This window comes from Lycium barbarum, chromosome 2, assembly GCF_019175385.1.
Source record: "Lycium barbarum isolate Lr01 chromosome 2, ASM1917538v2, whole genome shotgun sequence".
Taxonomy (NCBI): Eukaryota; Viridiplantae; Streptophyta; class Magnoliopsida; order Solanales; family Solanaceae; genus Lycium; species Lycium barbarum.
The window spans coordinates 114,559,203-114,577,556 of NC_083338.1; the positions used below are offsets into that span (position 1 = coordinate 114,559,203).

At 39.3% G+C, this 18,354-nt stretch overlaps 2 protein-coding genes across 3 annotated transcripts; both read right to left on the reverse strand.

Annotated features, from left to right (window-relative positions):
- Window positions 1-7,198: 7,198 nt before the first annotated feature.
- LOC132621479 (beta-D-glucosyl crocetin beta-1,6-glucosyltransferase-like) lies at window positions 7,199-8,670 on the reverse strand. Its single transcript, XM_060335769.1, has one exon. The coding sequence runs from the start codon at window positions 8,668-8,670 to the stop codon at window positions 7,315-7,317; it is 1,356 nt and encodes a 451-aa protein (XP_060191752.1). The 3' UTR covers window positions 7,199-7,314.
- Window positions 8,671-9,278: 608 nt separating this feature from the next.
- LOC132626827 (E3 ubiquitin-protein ligase MIEL1-like) lies at window positions 9,279-14,195 on the reverse strand. Of its 2 annotated transcripts, none has more exons than XM_060341830.1 (12): window positions 14,046-14,195; window positions 13,031-13,118; window positions 12,869-12,925; window positions 12,738-12,770; window positions 12,571-12,648; window positions 12,389-12,432; window positions 12,252-12,292; window positions 11,311-11,393; window positions 11,132-11,223; window positions 10,962-11,031; window positions 9,963-10,004; window positions 9,279-9,766 (listed from the first exon to the last, which is right to left on the reverse strand). In XM_060341830.1, exons 3-12 carry the CDS (start codon window positions 12,920-12,922, stop codon window positions 9,641-9,643), a joined length of 663 nt encoding a protein of 220 aa, XP_060197813.1. In that variant the 5' UTR covers window positions 12,923-12,925; window positions 13,031-13,118; window positions 14,046-14,195; the 3' UTR covers window positions 9,279-9,640. The 2 variants fall into 2 exon arrangements, with proteins under 2 accessions (XP_060197813.1, XP_060197812.1); XM_060341829.1 differs by lacking the exon at window positions 14,046-14,195 and adding an exon at window positions 13,760-14,036.
- Between the last annotated feature and the right edge of the window lie 4,159 nt (window positions 14,196-18,354).

Sequence of the window (18,354 nt, forward strand, 5' to 3'; positions counted from 1 at the left end):
GCGTCCCGAAGTTAGATGATTGTTGCGTCTCTTAGAAGCTCCATAGATAGTGGTCAGAATTGTGGGTAGATTGTCAAAGTCTCGTACGACTTACTGGGTGGTTACCACGTTTATGATTATTACTTGTATTAGACTTCCGCTGATCTTATGTCATAATTATGATCCTGATATATGCAGTTATTCATAACTTTGTTTAATTTAATAAGGAAAGATTATTAAAAAGAAACTTGACATTACATTTATTTTATAAACTGCTGGAGGTGAATGTTGAACCTGGCGGGTTCAAGTGTTATTATTGCATTGTTTAGGTTCTTCCGATGTTGTTCATGACGTCGGATGCCGGTCACGTCTAGGGTGGGTTTTGGGGCGTGACACAAGGTGATTTGCTCCAACTCCTCTACTGTTGACTTGGTCGCATCCGAGTCATCCGGCATGACGAATGATCTGGGTACACCGAAATCATCCTCTTCATATCCCGGATCCAACCCCGTGTGCTTTGATTGCTATTTGGTGTCCTTTCCCCCGGTTGAATCTTCTTCCTTTTGATCCAATTTTTTGGGCTGAAGTGTCACGACCCAGCCCCGTGGGCCGCGACCGGTGCCCTACTTGGGCACCCAAACGGACATACAAACTAAATCATCATTTTTAAACAGAGTTGAGAACGAATATTATCTTGCGCGATTGCGCGTACAAAACATTATATCAGAATCAGAAGAGGCGGCGGAATATACATCGCCGAACATATGCACATATATCAAAAAGCCGGCAAGGCTATCAAATATGTCAAAAGCCGACAAGGCTGTCAAATGGCACAACGGCCCAAAACGCATATACAAATGCACGCCGACAAGGCTGCCACAAACATATACAAAATGCACGCCGACGAGGCTGCCATAACGAATAGAGTCATGCAAACACATCCGTACAGAAGTAGGCACACACACCCACAAATACGTCTACAGACCTCTAAACAGACAAACCGAATCATATGGCGGGACAGGGCCCCGCCGTGCCCCTGAACAAATACATATATACATAGCGAACGAATATATACCAAAATGTGTGCTCTGAAATGAGAAGAGCACTCCAAACAGCAGAAGAGGGTGTCCTAAATGGGTAGATCACCAAACTGTGTGTCTGTACCTGCGGGCATGAAACGCAGCCCCTGAAGAAAGGGGGTCAGTACGAAATATGTACTGAGTATGCAAAGCAGAATATACAGAAAGCAAATCTGAGACATAAACGAAATGGAAGTACCAAACATAAGTGCAAATCCAACATATCAAAATTTGCTTACTTTCAAAAATATGTAAGTAATGCATAGGGTACAGAAGAATATGGTCTCCCACCCGTCGATGGCGCCATAACACAGCATAACACCAGAAAGTTTCAAATCTCCGTATCCCCGTCACATATCACATCACAACATAACGCCATACACAGCATAACACCAAATATAGGTGGAACCCGACCCTCTTTTGCGAGTAGCTCGGTGAACCATAAACACAGCATAACTCCGGAGTATATCAAAATGCGCACGACAACAGAACCGGCCCGGGACTCGGCGAAAGGAATAACAGAATGCACGAGTAGAGTTGTGAGTAGTCATATGCATAAAATCATTATCATAAATTCAAACATAAGTAAAATGATCATATTTGAAATCGGAATAATAATCATACCAAATGCTTTCAAAGATTCTCTTAATTACATAAAGGAAAGTCGCGGGACCCACAGACGGGTATTTACCCAAGTCGGGCCCGCCTATGGAAAACATACGTATCATACATAATGCAAACTTTTATAAAAATATTGGAGCAATCCGAGCATTTATGTGAAATGTATGGCATTCAGAAATTTCGAAGTTCTTTAAACTGAAACCTTTTTGCTCAAAGTTCGGAAAGCGATTATTTCAAATACATAAAGGTTCATATTTCATCAAATCATACATAAGAGTGCCAAGGAACATATATAGATCATATCATGCTCGGATTTCGGATTTGAAATTTCCTTAAGGCTCTAATCTAGCCTATGTAAAACTAAGACATGCCAAAAAGAAGGGAGGTTGCTTTACATACCTCGTACGCACTCCAAGATGGCCAATCTAAAGTAAATTCCAATCTACGCCTCGGGCTCCCCAAGGTCTACAAATATGCCAACGAATATCCAATATTAAACATAGGCACTTAAGCCATTTATTCCAACTAACATTAAATTCTACAGAAAATTCGGCAGCATTTTCCCTGTAAATAGGCCATCCCGAGAATTTAACTCGCTCAAAATCAACAACAACAACCACAATAACCAACCTAGAAACATCGATAATCAATTTGAAAGGCAAAATAATAATAGTAGCTCTCTTTTACACCATTCGACAACTTTCCAATTATTCAATTCAATGGCTTACTTTCAAGCCACAATATCGTTCGTACATTCGATTATTAACCCAAACCCATACTAACAACATTCGAGAACATTCTAAACAATTCACATAATTTTTCCAACAATCCACAATTTCTCCAAATATTTGGCCGAAAACAGCCCCTACCCGTGAGCAGCCCACTGGGCACACTTCCGACTTTCAATTCATGTTTTGTATCACAATTCACAATATAACGATACCATTTTCATAAAATATACAAATTACATCAACGCACAATAACCCTCAAATCAGCCCATACAATCTCAACATCAATCTTAAGTCATTAAATGCTCAATTCCAAACTAGAATTCGTAACGACGACACGAAAGCGCTTAAGCGATAATAATGCGATATTCGGCATAATCTATGACTCACATTCGTTCACACTACACATATTCATATGTTAATGGTTCTCATATATAAGGATTGCATTAAATGCACAAAGTTCTCCAAATCAGTCCGCAACGCTTACTATATCAATTCGGGACATTTAACTCTCATTTCCAGCATACAAATCATCACAACAACCATTACGACGCTAAGCGATATTAATTCATTCTTTGCTACCATTTGGAGGCTATATACACGGCTACACTACACATATACATGTATCGATGATTTTTATTCTCTTCTCCACTCTACGACAATCAATATGCTACAAGCAATTAATTCATCAACCCAATACCACACCACACACATATACTTCACACGGTCAACACACCCAACACAAGACCCAACTTCAACAATCCATATTTCATGATTTTTATCCATTTTAGCATACTACAATATGCATACAACATTTATAACTCCAAAAACAAGATTAGAACTCACCTTTATTCTTCAATCCACCAATAGGCTAGGGTTTGCAAATGGGCAAAATGAGTGGTTGAATGACCCAAACAATACTTCCACGCTACTTAGGTACCTCAAAATAGTGGGTTTATACCAAAAAAATAATTTTAGAGAGGCAAAAATGGGACTTGATTTTTCTTGGTTGTGGCCGAGAACCATGGGGGAGTGGAGGCTCTCCAAGTCTTGTTATTTTTCTCTAAGTGTAGAAGTGGGAAATAAGAAAGATGACTTAGTCTTTTTTTTTTTAAGTATCCACAAATATCTCCCTTTGTTTATGGCCCACACATGTGTTGGACCAATTAAAATTGGCCACACAATGTGTGGGACCATTTCAAGTCCACACGGCCACCATGGCTTTTGGTGCAAGATTTTTAAATTCCAATTTTATGAATTGTGGTCCCAATTTTTCCTAAGTGTCCAATGCCCTCAATTTCATATTCAACTTATGTATCAAAATAAAATCAAATGGTCAAAAGTCCCGACTTCAAATCCCAGAATAGTCTTGGCCCTTAATTGTCATAGTTAATCCGGGTTGTCCCAATATATAAAAATACGGGACGTAACATGAGGTGTCGCTTTCTCGACCGCGAACATCTCCCTTGCAGCGGGCTGTTCACCTCATATGGTTTTTATCCCCTTCGGGGTCGGGAATTTCAGCAGCTGATGTAATATCGACGGCACGACCCTCATGCTATGTATCCAAGGTCTTCCCAGCAATGCATTATACTTCATATCTCTTTCTATTACATAGAACAACGTTTGCTGGATAGATCCATCAATGTTTACCGGTAATGAGATCTCTCCCTTTGTGGTTTCGCTCATCATATTAAACCCGCTGAGTACCCGGGCTACCGGTACGATCTGATCGAGTAGCCTTAGCTGTTCGACCACTCTCCACCGGATGATGTTGGCCGAGCTACCTGGGTCAATCAAAATACGTATAGAGCTACCTGGGTCAATCAAAATACGTATAATTTGAGTTTTAAAAATAAGTATAGAGATTACCAATGCATCATTGTGCGGTTGGAGGATGCCTTCTGCATCCTCGTTGCTGAAAGAGATGGAACCCTCAGGTAAATAATCCCGGCTGCGCTTCTCACGGACAATACAAACCTTGGTCCGTTTCATCACCGGCCCTCGTGGGGTATCGGTACCCCCAATTATCATGTTGATTATATGCTGAGGTTCTACTGGTTCGGCCCGTTTATGAGTCTCACTTTCCTTGTAGTGACTTTTGGCTCGTTCACTTAGCAATTCTCGGAGATGGCCGTTCTTCAGTAACCGAGCCACCTCCTCTCTTAGCTGGCGACAATCTTCAGTTCTATGCCCATGGGTTCCATGATATTCACACATCACGCTCGGATCCCGTTGGCCCGGGTCTGACCTTAGTGGTCTCGGCCATCTTACATTTGCGATACAGCCAATAGCCGAGACGAGCTCCGAAGTGTTGACATTGAAGTTGTACTCCGATATCCTCGGCAAGTCTTTATTGCTGGCCGAGCTTCTGGCTTCGCTCCTGAATGAGAGACCTCGACTGTTCGACGGGCACTCGGCCCGTTTATCACCCCGCCCGGAGAAATGACTCGGGCCAACCCTTGATTTTTCCATTCTGAAGCTTGGTTTTTCTGAATGAGAGTATGGCCGATACCTTTCCCTCGATGGTCTGGCCTCCGGTTCGTAATTCTTTCGTGATCTTTTCAAGATTTTGTTCATATTTACGGGCCCCGGGGGAAGCTCGAGTTGGTCATCCTCTAGCCGAATCTTTGACTCGTATCGGTTATGGACATCCGCCCAGGTCACAGCCTGGTATTCCAGCAAGTTTTCCTTTAATTTGAACGAGGCCGTCAAGCTCCGAGGATTGAGCCCCTTTGTGAAAGCTTGTGTAGCCCATTCCTCCGGAACCGGAGGAAGCTCCATTCGTTCTCTTTGGAATCGGTTGACAAATTCACGCAATAACTCATCGTCTCTTTGGGCTATACGGAAAATATCCGCCTTACGGGCCTGCACCTTTTTGACACCGGCGTTAGCTTTTATGAAAGCATCAGCGAGCATTTCGAAAGAAGTGATCGAATGCTCGGGCAGATGGTCGTACCAAGTCAATGCTCCCTTTGACAGAGTTTTCTTGAACTTTTTCAGCAACACGGACTCAATTTCATCCTCTTCCACATCATTGCCTTTTATAGCGCAGGTGTATGAAGTCACGTGTTCATGAGGGTCCGTTGTGCCGTCATATTTCTAGATATCCGGCATCTTGAACCTCTTCGGGATCAATTTCGGAGCCGCACTCGGAGGAAAAGGCCTCTGAATGTACCTCTTCGAATCCGGTCCTTTGAGAATAGGAGGAGCCCCCGGTATTTGATCCACCCGAAAGTTATATGTTTCCATCCTCTTTTCGGTCGAGTCTACCCGCTTCGCCAATGTTTCGAGCATTCTCAGAACCTCGGTAGATGAACCAGCTCTGGACCCATTGCTCTCAACCATCCGTGCCTCATCCCTTCTGGGTTCAGTCCCTTTGCCTTCTCCGAGGTCGTTTTATCACTTCTGTTTTGCAACTGGGCTATTGCGATTCCTTGTTCAGCAATCGCTGCTCTCTGTTCCTGCAACATTTCAAAAATTAAACGTAAGTCAATATTATCATCCGGGGTATCCGGTTCTTTCCAGCCCTGTGTCCGGGACAAAGTAATTGAATTGTGAATTTTTAAAGGATCGATGGCCGGCTGGGCGGCATTCTCCTGATTCACAGTGTTTTGTCGGTTGAGGCCTTCCCTCGAATTAACGGGTTCGGGTCAGCAGGATTTGTTGGTAATTCTCGTGGCCCGCTGTCTTCATTTTCGGCCACAATCTCGTTGTTGTTGACATGACCAGATTGTCCACTGTTAACCATTTGGTCTGTTTTTACAGAGACGAACAAAAGATTTTTTCGATTCTGACGGGTGAGAGATAAATTAAGATCAAAGACCACTATTATCCTAGCCCCACGGTGGGCGCCAAACTGTTTACCCCGAATTTGGATAATCAATTGAATTTGTAAATGAGGTATAGGATATGTGGTTGAACTTTAATCTATTTTGATTGAGAGAAAATGGAGTAGGATCAGCTATGAATAATCTGAATAGTAATCGATGATTTACACTAAACGTATGTGCCAATATATTGAGTATCGTTTGATTGAACAAATCTAAAGAAGAACACAATAAATCCGGACCAAAATCAGATTATAAGAGGGAGAGATTTATATATTTTTGCTATTACAAATGTTCTAGATCTGAAGAAGCTCACTCCTAAAAGTAGGGTAATGACCCCTATTTATAGTTTTGCCTTATGGGCCTCATACAACATAAAGCCTTTTTGAATAAAGAAAAACCCTAAAAGGATAAGGTTGGTTGTATGGTCTAACACCCGTACGATTGGCAGTACAATGTGACAAAACGGTCTTGACACGTGACAATTGTGTAACGGATCACCCGGACCAACGGCCACGATCAACCGGGTCAACGGCCACGATCAACCGGGCCAACGGCCATGACCAACTCGGCTATGGAGAAACCGGACCAAACGATGTCCTTCGCTTTCTTCGATTCAAGCACTCCTCCGGTCCCGAAAGAAAGTCTTCATGCTCGTGCTTGTTTCTTTCTTCCCTCGGTCTCCGGTCTTACCGGTTTAGCATATATCTGATTTTTACCGTATACAATGACCTGCTGGATGCAGCTCTCATAACCAGTCTTGAACGTAAATTAAATTAGGTAGACCGAAGTCTTGAACTTGAATAAGATAGATTGAAATCTTCAAGGTAATTGACAGAAAATAAGTTGTTTTTGAGGAGGAAAATAGAATCTATCACAGAGAGCTAAGGATGAAGATATAGAGCTAAGAGAGTGCAACGAGCAAGGTTAATAGAATTTCTTTTCTTTCATATCCGTTTATTCAAAGGTAGGGAAATACCGCAGATTTCCAGAACAAACAGAACAGTACATTCAATTATTTCACGCAAATAAAATCACTCCATTTTGCACTCTTCTTTTATGCCATCAAAGTGTTCACTACTTAATCTTGGTAGAAAGATGCCATAACTTCTTGACAACTTGATCAAACTCTTCTTCTCCTTTCTCTCTTATCGTTTTCCTCAATTCTTTCACCTTTGCCTTCACTTTTTCTCCACCATTCTTCTCCATCACCACATTTCTTATCACTTTTGCGGTCTCTTCTCTATTCAGTTTCCCATTTTCATCTCTCACAACCTCCATAGCTGTCCCTAGCTCGACCACCATTCTTGAATTAGTAGGTTGCTCAAGGTGCATAGGCATGGTTACAAGAGGAACTCCAAAATGTAAACTTTCTAGTATCGAATTCCATCCACAATGGCACAAGAATCCCCCAACACTTGCATGCTCAAGAATTCTTGCTTGAGGTGCCCATTTTTCCACAATGATACCTTTTTCTTTAACTCTATCAAGAAAGCCTTTTGGTAAAGCATTTTCAATGTTAATTTCTTCACCCAATGGAAACCTATGTACCCAAATGAAGCTCAACTCACTTAGCTCTAAACTATGAGCTATGTCTTCAATTTCCTCTTTGGACAAGAAATATTCACTTCCAAATGAAACATAAACACAAGAGGACTCATCCTTTTTGTCTAGCCATTGGATAATCTTGGAGTTCTCCTCATTCTCTATAGTTATTTTCGTTTCACGAATAAGAGGACCTACAGGTATGACTTTTTTATTGCTTAGAGTTGAGAGATAATCAACATACTTCCCCTCTATTTCATTACAAGTGTTGGTCAAGATAATTTCATGGGATTTTTCCACTGCATAGAAAGCAACATCTGGTCCTATGTTGTTCATTTCTGCGGCAAGTTGGAGTTGCTTTACCTCATAATCCTTAAGGAAAATTCCTGAGAATGGAAAGTTTCTTATGCCAGCATAGAGATAATGGTGATAGAAGAACGATATGGAAGCAGAGCCAACAATCATGAAATGAATGGCAGGAATTTTTCTTGAAGAAGCAAGCTTTGGTGCCCATGGTTGAAAACCATCAAATATAAGCAAATCAGGACAGAGTGAATCAAGAATTTTGGCAAAGGTTGAGTCAGCTTCTCCAAAAGTTTGGATTAAGGTTGAAAGCAGGTTTTTTGGTAGGCCATTGGTGGTGTGGTGGTGGCTAGGAAGTTGTATTGATAATGGTAAAGGGAATTCTTCTAGTTGGATGTTTTTTGGTAGATTTTCTTGATTGATGGAATTGAGAATGATAGGTGTTGAACAAAAGTATATGGAGAAAACATTGGTGTTGGAGAGTTTCTTGGCTAGTTCTAAATAAGGGATTACATGACCATGAGCTAACCATGGAACCATTAGAACCTTCAGAGTTGTAGTATTAGTGTCTTGTATTTCCTCCATGATGGAAAAGCTCCCTCAAGTTTTTTCTCCTTTCCTTTTCTCTTCTGTTGTGAACATTGTTTTTATTTTAGATCTTTTATAGATAGAGGAAGCAATGACGTGGCCTCATTGGAAGTTGTTACTTACCAAAAAGGAAAAGGAAAAAACTTAAAAGTTTTTAGCTGGTATTATTTACCAAAAACTAAAAGGAAAGAACTTAGTGTTTAGCTATTACTTACCAAAAAGTATAAAGGAAAAAGTTTGATGTTTGTTTTTCTATTAATGCACCTTCCGGTATTGTGAGGAGAAATCATAACAATTTACCAAAAACAGAAGCACAATAGGATTGCCTAATTAAGTCCAAATATCAGAGTAGAAATGTGTTGATCAAATTCCAAATTCCAAAGTGGCAGGGTTGCAATTGAAATTCTTTTCAAGTCTGTCCTGCCCAAAAAGGAAATTAACTTGGGTTGTAAAATAAGGATTAGCTACTATATTTTTATCCATCCGTTTGGTTCACACACTAGCACTACTTAGATGATTCTTGCCCTCTTTATTGTTCACATTTTGAGCAGATTCAATTGATATAGATTTGGAATGACAATTCATAACATAAACCTGTAAGCAGATGGAATCAAATCAACAATATTAACTACCATACTAAAACGTGTTCCATTTTCAATTTTGAAGCTCAAGATTAGCTAGGCCCTTGAAATGTTAAGACAATATATGTGTACACCTGTATAGTCCCGACTCCTGAAACAAATTAGTTGGGTTTTGCTCTCACGTCTTTGGAGAAAAAATCCATGTCACAAATGCTTCCACATTGCAACAAGAGTTGAATTGTTGCAATAGCCATGAATCATGCAGAAACGACACCAAAGAATTAATAGTAGTAATAATGAAGGTAACACCATAATTCCTCTGTTCCACATCCACACCACCAGGTTTAGCGGCGCAAAACAATCAGTTTTTCTGGAGTAGAAAGTTGTTATTGAGGAAGAACAGGAGGTGCAATCATACGGGTGTTGTATGATTGACAGTGTCTGCACTTCTGCCCGATTATGTGGAAAAATACTTCAGTTGTGTCATTACAGTCATTACAAAGAATCCAAACCTGCAATTAACAGGTTAGGTGAGTTAAGAAAAACCAAAGGAAGTTCAGCATGTAATTGAAGACCAATAGCATGGACTTCTACATGCATTGAGACACTGCGCAAACATTAAACACCCAACCCCCCTTGGTTTTCCTCTGTAACTAACGGCCAAAATAACTACATATCACAAATATGGGGTCAAGCAAAAGGAAGTACCTTCTTATATCTAAGATCTTCAGGCATGATTGTCTCTTCAATCTGAAGAAAGGAAATTTTTACTTTTAGTGTAGGACTTGAATACAGCTAGGTAAACAGAACTCTTGAAAATAAGATTAGAGAAAACTTAACCCCCACCCGAACAACCAAAAGAAACAAACAGTCTGAAATTGCAAAATATTGAGCATACAGCATGACCAACTTAAGAAGTACAGGAACAGACATAACTAAAGACTGCCCACAGATTTGTGAACTCAGATGTGGACTTAGCGTAAATTTTGTCGACCCTGGGACAGTGAAAAGGAGAATGGAAAATTCTGCAGCTGTCAGCATCATAAACCACAACCATTTTACAAAGTAGAAGAGGTTAATGTGCTAATGGGAATTAAGCTGCTTTTCCAGACATGTTGGACCATACCACATGGTTCAAAATGCATCCTTAACTAGCATATGATCATTGCAGATAAAACACAAATCCTTGTTTAAATGGAAAAACTGGATGCCAGATGTCTCTCTTTTCGCCTTCCATAAAGAATGTGGACTCTACCACGGGAGAGACTTCACCTCTCCCTCACCATAATCAGCTAGACTTTTGTGGAAGATCTAACTATACAAAAAATTTGTTCCAAGACCGAACTTAGCTGAAAAGAGAGGAGCAAGAAGGTCTTATAGTCCTCCAAAAATTTGTGTAAGATGCTGAACCTTTTCTCAAGTGATTATGCATGTGTAATTTTCGATGAAAAGATTATGCATCCTCAAGCAATTGGACAAATCAATATTCAAGAAATTGAACTTGAATCATATAGTTTAACCTGCAAGTCGTAATGCTTTACCTGTTCTGAGGTCTGATTCCTTAAGAATAGAAGTAGTTCTAGAATATGCTTAAACAGCAATCAGCCATGAAAAAGTTCATTAAGCATGTAATCAATTGCTATGGTAAGATGCACTCTCAGGGAATTGGACGACGACCAACCTCCCAGTATTAAAATTTAAACCTACCTCCTCATCCATTTGTTCCCAAGCTTTGGACATGTCTATAATTGATCTAGAGCATATTGGACAGCAGAATCTGAGTTAACAATAAAATGGAAGTCAGTAAAGATTAAACTTTTCATTCCATCCAACGAGACTCAAAAAACAACATAAATAGATAAATAATAAGTGATTACTTGTCACGCTTTATCATCTCGTGGTAGCATTCTGTGTGCATTGTGTGCCCACATTTCATTACAGTTGTGTCTTTCAGAGAATCAAAGAGAAACTGCACTTGAAGAATTAGAGCATTATGAATGACAAGACCATTTGAAGGCGGGATCCACAGGGGGAAGACTACAGTTATGTAACATACCTCATAACAAATAGGACAATGATGCCGCATGGAATCCTCCACGCACGAATGGTTATTGCGCAGACTGACTGAATAACAAGAGCCTGCAGAATGAAAGCCATAAGTAGGTGAAGAAGCAAATGTAGCAACAAAATAACAGGAATGAAGAAGCCACAACATTATGTGACCGGCCACTGTGTGCAACACCAAATTAGAAAGAAGAAAGCGATATTTTCAACACATAATTGGCGAATTCCCTAAATGAGCAATAGAAATGAAATTGAAAAGCTTTACTCAGTTCTCTTACAGTAGATTCTCTATTTGCATTTAGCCAGTAGATTTAGGAAAGAAAACATCAACACTCATACATTCCACTATCTGAAGGGAGAAAAAACAACAGAGAGATCTGTAAAAATGAAGACACATGTAAATGTAGTTTGTATTACAAGTGATATCCAGGGTATAATCACTTACCAAACAACATTTATGCCTCTAAGGTGTCAATACAATTCTAACGTTCACCTTGGTAATCTTAGCATGTATACAATCAAAGTTACATTCGTTCTAATTGAAGATAGGTCAGGATGCCCCCATATCAAGGAGCAGGACTAAAGTATTAGGAGAGCAAGCTGAACAAAGAAAACACAGCTACACTACAATGTGCTTATCATTCCTGGTCTTTCCTTCAGACTATGTAGAAAAGAAGTACCTCATTCTTCAGATCGTAATCCAATTAGTTTTAATTACTAATAATGCTTTCCTCACCCTCACAAAATACAAGTTCATAGAGAGTAATTATAAGGAAGAATAGCAAAGAAGATTAGACCCATTGGAGTTTCATAGTATAGTCTCAATAATCTCCCGTTGATTTATATGTTAGTGAAGAAAAATATTATACATAAGAAAAAGAACTAATTTCCACAAAGCTTCGAATCATAATGATAGGAAATTGCAATACGCACCACACTTCTTGCAATGAAAGAAGTTCCCGCGACCACCAACTCTGTGCACAGAATACATGTCAGACATAGAACTTCCTAAAAAATAAGTTATTTACCGCTTAAAGCAACAAATGCCCTGTGCTATGTTGTACACTAACCTGCAGATTCCACAATCATCACAATGAAACTGCCTTTTGTCTACCTGTCACAGGGGAGTCCAGAATAAGTATTACGGGAATGTAATGGCTAAATGGGTCTAAACCCCAAAACAATTATGGGATTGCCGTGTTTTAGAGGTAAGCGAGTTAATCACATATTAGTAGAAGGCACAGTATATTACATCATCATCGTAGAATTTGCACACTTCACAAAAGTATTCTCCCATATTGACACCACAATTTGTACAAACGCGAGCAACCTAGATTGAAATGGAAACAGACATTGTAGTATCAACTCAAGTAATACCAACAGAGAAAGAGGGTGCGAATCAAGTCAAACGACACTTACTGGCTGTTCCGTATCACAAACTGAGCAGATGACCTGAAATACCCAAAGAACACATACCTCATGTTAAGAAATTTTGCAACAATTAGGCGTAACAGATGAATAACTGGAAATGAAAATAGTAGAAATATAACCTGCGTGACATCCTCTCGAACTAGTTCATGCCTATCAAAAATTTTGCGCCACATGCTCTATTGAAACAAACACACAGTAAACGTGATTAACTTCCATTAGACAGATAACATAAGTAAGTTAAGACAATAGAAGTGATTAACGGATTGGTGAATCAAAATTACCGTGGCTTCATTGTGACAATGGCGGCAGTCAAAGACCTCATTGCAGCAAGGGGCTCTAATCCTGCATCTTCTCCTATAGTGCTTGCATCTATCAGAAATCCAAAATCAGATAATCAGGACAACCAAGAAACTATAAGAAGAAACTCTAAAAAGCTGAAGATTATTGAGATGGAAGAAATCTACATGAAGATAGACATCAATATCAGTGCAACTCAATCCAAAACTAAAGAAGTTCCAATCTTGAAACTTACACTGATAAATGCACACAGCACACTAGGAAAGTTTTAATCTTGAAACTTACACTGATAAATTTACACAAAATCAAGTTTCAAGTTACACGTTAAATCAACTTGTAACGTGTATGTAACTTTAGTAGTATCTGAAAGAGTTAAAACACATTCATACTTGTATCTGATATGATACGTTATTTTTATTTTTTTGAACTGTTCGATTAGTGGAACTTATGTCTTGAGGGGATCTGATTTACAAGTATATAACTTTAGTATCTGAAAGAGTTAAAACACAGTCATACTTGTAAATCTGGTCGCCTCAAGACATAAATTCCACTAATCAAACAGTTCAACAAAAAAAAAACGAATGAGCATATCAGATCAACTCACTTGCAATAAATAGGAAAAAAGGAAAAAGACCCACTAGTCTAAAGTTGAAATATTTACATACTATATTAAACATGAGTCATGCAAATGATAAAGCAAAAAGAGAGTGTACCCATAACCCATTTTGCCAAAATCAAGGCGTTCATTGCAAGAACCTCCCATTTTGCAGAGATAATCCTAACAGCCCACCACCACCCACGTTATGGAATATATATATAGCTCAAGAACAAGAAGGAGACAAGTGAAGAAATTTGTGGGTGGTGGGTCTAAGAGGAGAGATATATTGCTCGAAACCCAAAGTTCAATCAAAGTACAAATGCCATCTTGTCAAGTGGAAAGACGCACTTATACTTGCATGCTATTAAAAGTAATGGAGTAGTAATAAAAAATAGTAGTACCAAAAATGGAAGGGTTGCTGTAGCTCAGAAGCCAAAGTTCTATCCTGTCAAGTGGACACAGATCTTAGATCTGACAAAAAATTTATTCATTTGCACTAAATCAACAGAAAGTTAACTCTATAACTAGTCATTAACTTATTACTATCATAGTAAAATAATCACAATACTCTTTTGGAAGAACACATCCTCCTATCATATACTCCCTTTGTATATATTTTGTTAAATATGTCACGTCATTCCAGTAAAACGTGTTGCTAAGAGTAAAATGAGAAAATACAAATTAAAAATTATTTTTATTTAAATGTACCAAAAAGTGAAGTAAGTTATATAACTTTAAGGGTGTGTTTGGTACGGAGGAAAATGTTTTCCTAGAAAATATTTTCTCATGTTCGTTTGGGTAGTGAAAAATTAGTGAATTTCTTACTTATTTTCTCATATTCGTTTGGTTGATAGAAAACGTTTTTCAGAAAATACTCATCCAAGCCTCACCAACTCCAACCTAACCCCATACCCCCAACCCACCCACACCCCACTCCCACCCACCCACCTACGCCCCCACCCCCCGTCCAAAAAAAAATTCTTTTGATTTTTTTTTTTTTGTTTTTTGCACCCTACCCCAACCCTCACCAACTCCAACCCAACCCCATACCCCCCACCCCCACCCACACCCCACTCCCACCCACATACCCCTATGCCCCCACCCTCTCCATTTTTTATTTATTTTTTGCACCCCCACCCACAACCACTCCCGTAACCCATACACCACCCCCTTCCCCCGCACCCTACCCCCCACCCTCCCACAACATTTTTTTGAAGTTTTTAATTTTTTTTTCTAAATTTTCTACATGACCACATCCCCCATCACCCCCCCCCCCCTTTGCGTGGAACCCATACCACACCAACACCCCCCTTCCCAACCCCAACATTTTTGTTTTGAAGTTTTTTATTGTCTTTTGCGGGTTTCTACACCCCTAGACACCCCCTACCCAAAAAAAAAAAAACTTTTCACCACAGACCCCCACGCCACCCCCCCCCCACCCCCCCAAAAATACCCCATCACCCCTTCCAAAAGTTTTAATTTTTAACCACGCAAACATTCAATTTTTATAATTGTCAACTTTTTTTCAATTTTTTTGGAGCACCGGGGGGGGAGGGGTGGTGGGGTGCAAAAAACCAAAACAAATGTCAAAACTTTTTTTTCAAAAAAAATATTTTTTTTTGGGGGGGGGGGGGGGAGGGGGTAGGGTACTGGGTGGGGTAGGGGTTGGGGGCTACACAAAACCAAAAAAAATGTCAAAACCTTTTTTTCAAAAAAAAATTTTTTTGCCCGGGGGGGGGGGGGGGGGGGGGGGGGGGGGGGGTAGGGTGCGGGGTGGCGTGGGGGTGGAAAAAAAAAGTTTTAAAAAAAAATATTTTTTGTGCTGGATGGGGAGCGCGCGTAGGGTGCGGGGTTTGGGTGGGGGCGGTGCAAAAAACCAAAAAAAAAGGTCAAATTTCTTTTTTCGTGGGAGGGGGGATAGGGGTGTGGGCGTGGGGAAGGGGTAGGGTGCGGGGTGGGGTGGGGTGCAAAAAAAAAATCAAAACTTTTTTTAAAAAAAAAAAAAAAGTTTTTTGCAAGGGGGTAGGGTGCGGGGTTTGGGTGGGGGGTGCAAAAACCCAAAAATAATGTCAAAACTTTTTTTTCAAAAAACAATTATTTTTGGACAGGGGGTAGGGTGGGGGTTGGGAGTGGTTGGAATTGGGTTGGGTGGTGGTAGGGTGGTTGGTGGATGAACTTGTGAACTTGTTTTCCCTACTTTTATTAGGGAAGTCATTTTTTCCAATTTTGCGGAAAATGTTTTTCAAATTTTTTTACCAAACGAACGTGAGAAAATTGGAAAATATATTCCTCCATACCGAACAGACCCTAAAATTGTATTGTTCTGCCCTCCGGTATATTAAGGTTCAGTCCTCGCTTCATAATTTTTCGACCAATCCTATTTAGTTGGCATCTTTGTTGAAAGAATTGTTTGTAATTCTTTACATACGGATTCAAAAATACGGATTACCACCTAAACAGGTTGCAATTCTATTGGAGTATCTAAAAGCACATCTTGAGGATGCACTAAAATTCTTATGATATCATCATATTATCATTGGCAAAATGCATCAAATCCACTCCAAACTATACCCAAAATGTCGAGTTCACACTCAAACTATACAGGCGATCTATTACACACCTGAACATCTAAAAACTGAATTTATTACCACCCTACAAGCTGATGTGGCATAAATTATAAAAATAATTAAAAAAGAAGCGCGTTTTAGTTAAAATTTATTTATTATTTTCTTTTTTTAATTAAAAAAAATTATAATCCCCAACCCAACCCTCCCTTTCTCCTTCCTTTCTTCTTCTTCACTGCACCTTCTTCTTCTTTTTCTTTTCCTTTTTCATTTAACATGCTGCCCCCTCCCCCCCCCCCCCCACCCCTCCCTCCTCCACCCTCACGCCACCCCCAGCTCTAACCCTAAAGTTGACCACCATCACACCGCCCCGTTTCCCCTCCACCTTCTTCACCATATATATCACCAACACTAGATTTCAATAGCCACCACCTCCACTAATTTCAATAGCTACCATTAAACCCACCACCACCAAAATCAAAATACCAATGTCAATTCCTCTTCTTCACCGTTCACCACCAATTCCTCTTCTTCTAATAAATTGACCTTTTTCTTTCAATTGCACTTCTATTTTTAAATTTGTCTTTTCATTTTTTTTTGTTCGTAAAAAGATTCTTGAATTCTGATTTGGATTACTCTTCCTATAAGATTTGTAGGACAAGAATCTTCATTGTCATCATATGAAAATAGTGTAACAGATCTTGGCCGGAAATTTTTTCCGGCAAGCTTCCATTTTTTCCGATCAATCTTCAATTTCTTTTATTTTTCTCTCACTTTAACCTGTCTTAATATTACATTGTTAAAAATCATCAATAATGATTTGTAAATTCAGTGGTGGATTTGGTTGGCGGGCTGGCGGCAATGGTGGTGGTTTAATGGCGGTTATCTTGAATTTATGGTGATTGTTTGCAATTTCTTATAGTGGCAGTAGTTGTGAAGCAATTTAATGGTTGATTTGGTTGTGGGTGGTGAAATTTGTAGTTAATTTTTTTATTTTGTGGTGGTGGGTTTGATGGTAGGTTTGACGGTGATGATGGATATGGTAGTAGTGAAATTGATTGTGGTGGTAGTGGCGGATATGGTGGTGGTGAAATTGGTGGTGGCAAATTTGATGGTGGCGGATATGGTTGTGGTGAAATTGGTGGTGGGGGTGGTGGCGGATATGGTTGTGGTGAAATTGGTGGTGGGGGTGATGGCGGATATGGTGGTTCTAGTAAAATGGGGTGGTGAGATGGCTTAATGATTGAGAAGATGTAATTATGGGAGGATTTTATGGTTAATTAGAAATTAATTAGGGTACACATAATTAACAATAGGAAATCAAATGAATAAATAAAAGGATAATAACATAAAATTAAAATTTAAAAGATATCCAATGTGGCGTTGACGTGTCGCTGATGTGGCAGCGAGTGTGTCACACCTCCCTTTATGCAACTGGTTATATATGTATTGTATTGAGGTGGTAATAAATTCAATTTTTAGATGTTCAGGTGTGTAATAGGTCGCCTGTATAGTTTGAGTGTGAACTCGACATTTTGGGTATAGTTTGGGGTGGATTTGATGTATTTTGCCTATTATCAGTAATATATAAATACTGTGAAAGCCTAGAAATATACATATCTAGTTGAAATTAAATATGATTGCATCATGATATCCAGAGGCGGATCCAGGCTTTGGAGGCTCCGGATGCCACTTTTGTTTTTCCGATTCCAAATAGAGTAAAATTTTGGTCAATTATGTTGGGTTTCGGGTCAGGTTATTAGTTTTTTCCATTTATATTAGACAAAACGATAGAATGAAAACACGTAATAATTACAACAACTTGGCACACGGATTAGAACTTTGGACTATAAAACTTATGATAATTTAACTTCTTATATTTAAACGAATAACTAATAAGAGAGGAAAAAAAGTCAAGAATTAATAAATAGTAATTATTAAAAGCAAGTCAAGAGGAATTAAGGAAATGAAAAAAGAAAAAGAAAAAAAGAAAGAGGCAACTGATATAAATGGGTTCATAAATTTGTGGAATTTAATGTGTAATGTCTATTTACTGCAGCAAGCCAAAAGTTCAATTAAATGTTGTAATTGAGGTTCGAACCCTGGTCACCAAGGAGGAAACTAACGCGCTTTGCCATTGGCACCA

Excerpts from the sequence above, each read along its gene's own strand:
- LOC132626827 (XM_060341829.1), bottom strand. The coding sequence starts at position 13,809 with ATGGGAGGTTCTTGCAATGAACGCCTTGATTTTGGCAAAATGGGTTAT. Across the intron at positions 12,649-12,737 it reads TTTGTGATACGGAACAGCCA|GTTGCTCGCGTTTGTACAAA; the intron begins GTAAGTGTCGTT and ends ATTTCAATCTAG. Across the intron at positions 11,224-11,310 it reads ATTGTCCTATTTGTTATGAG|TTTCTCTTTGATTCTCTGAA; the intron begins GTATGTTACATA and ends CTTCAAGTGCAG.
- LOC132621479 (XM_060335769.1), bottom strand. The coding sequence starts at position 8,670 with ATGGAGGAAATACAAGACACTAATACTACAACTCTGAAGGTTCTAATG.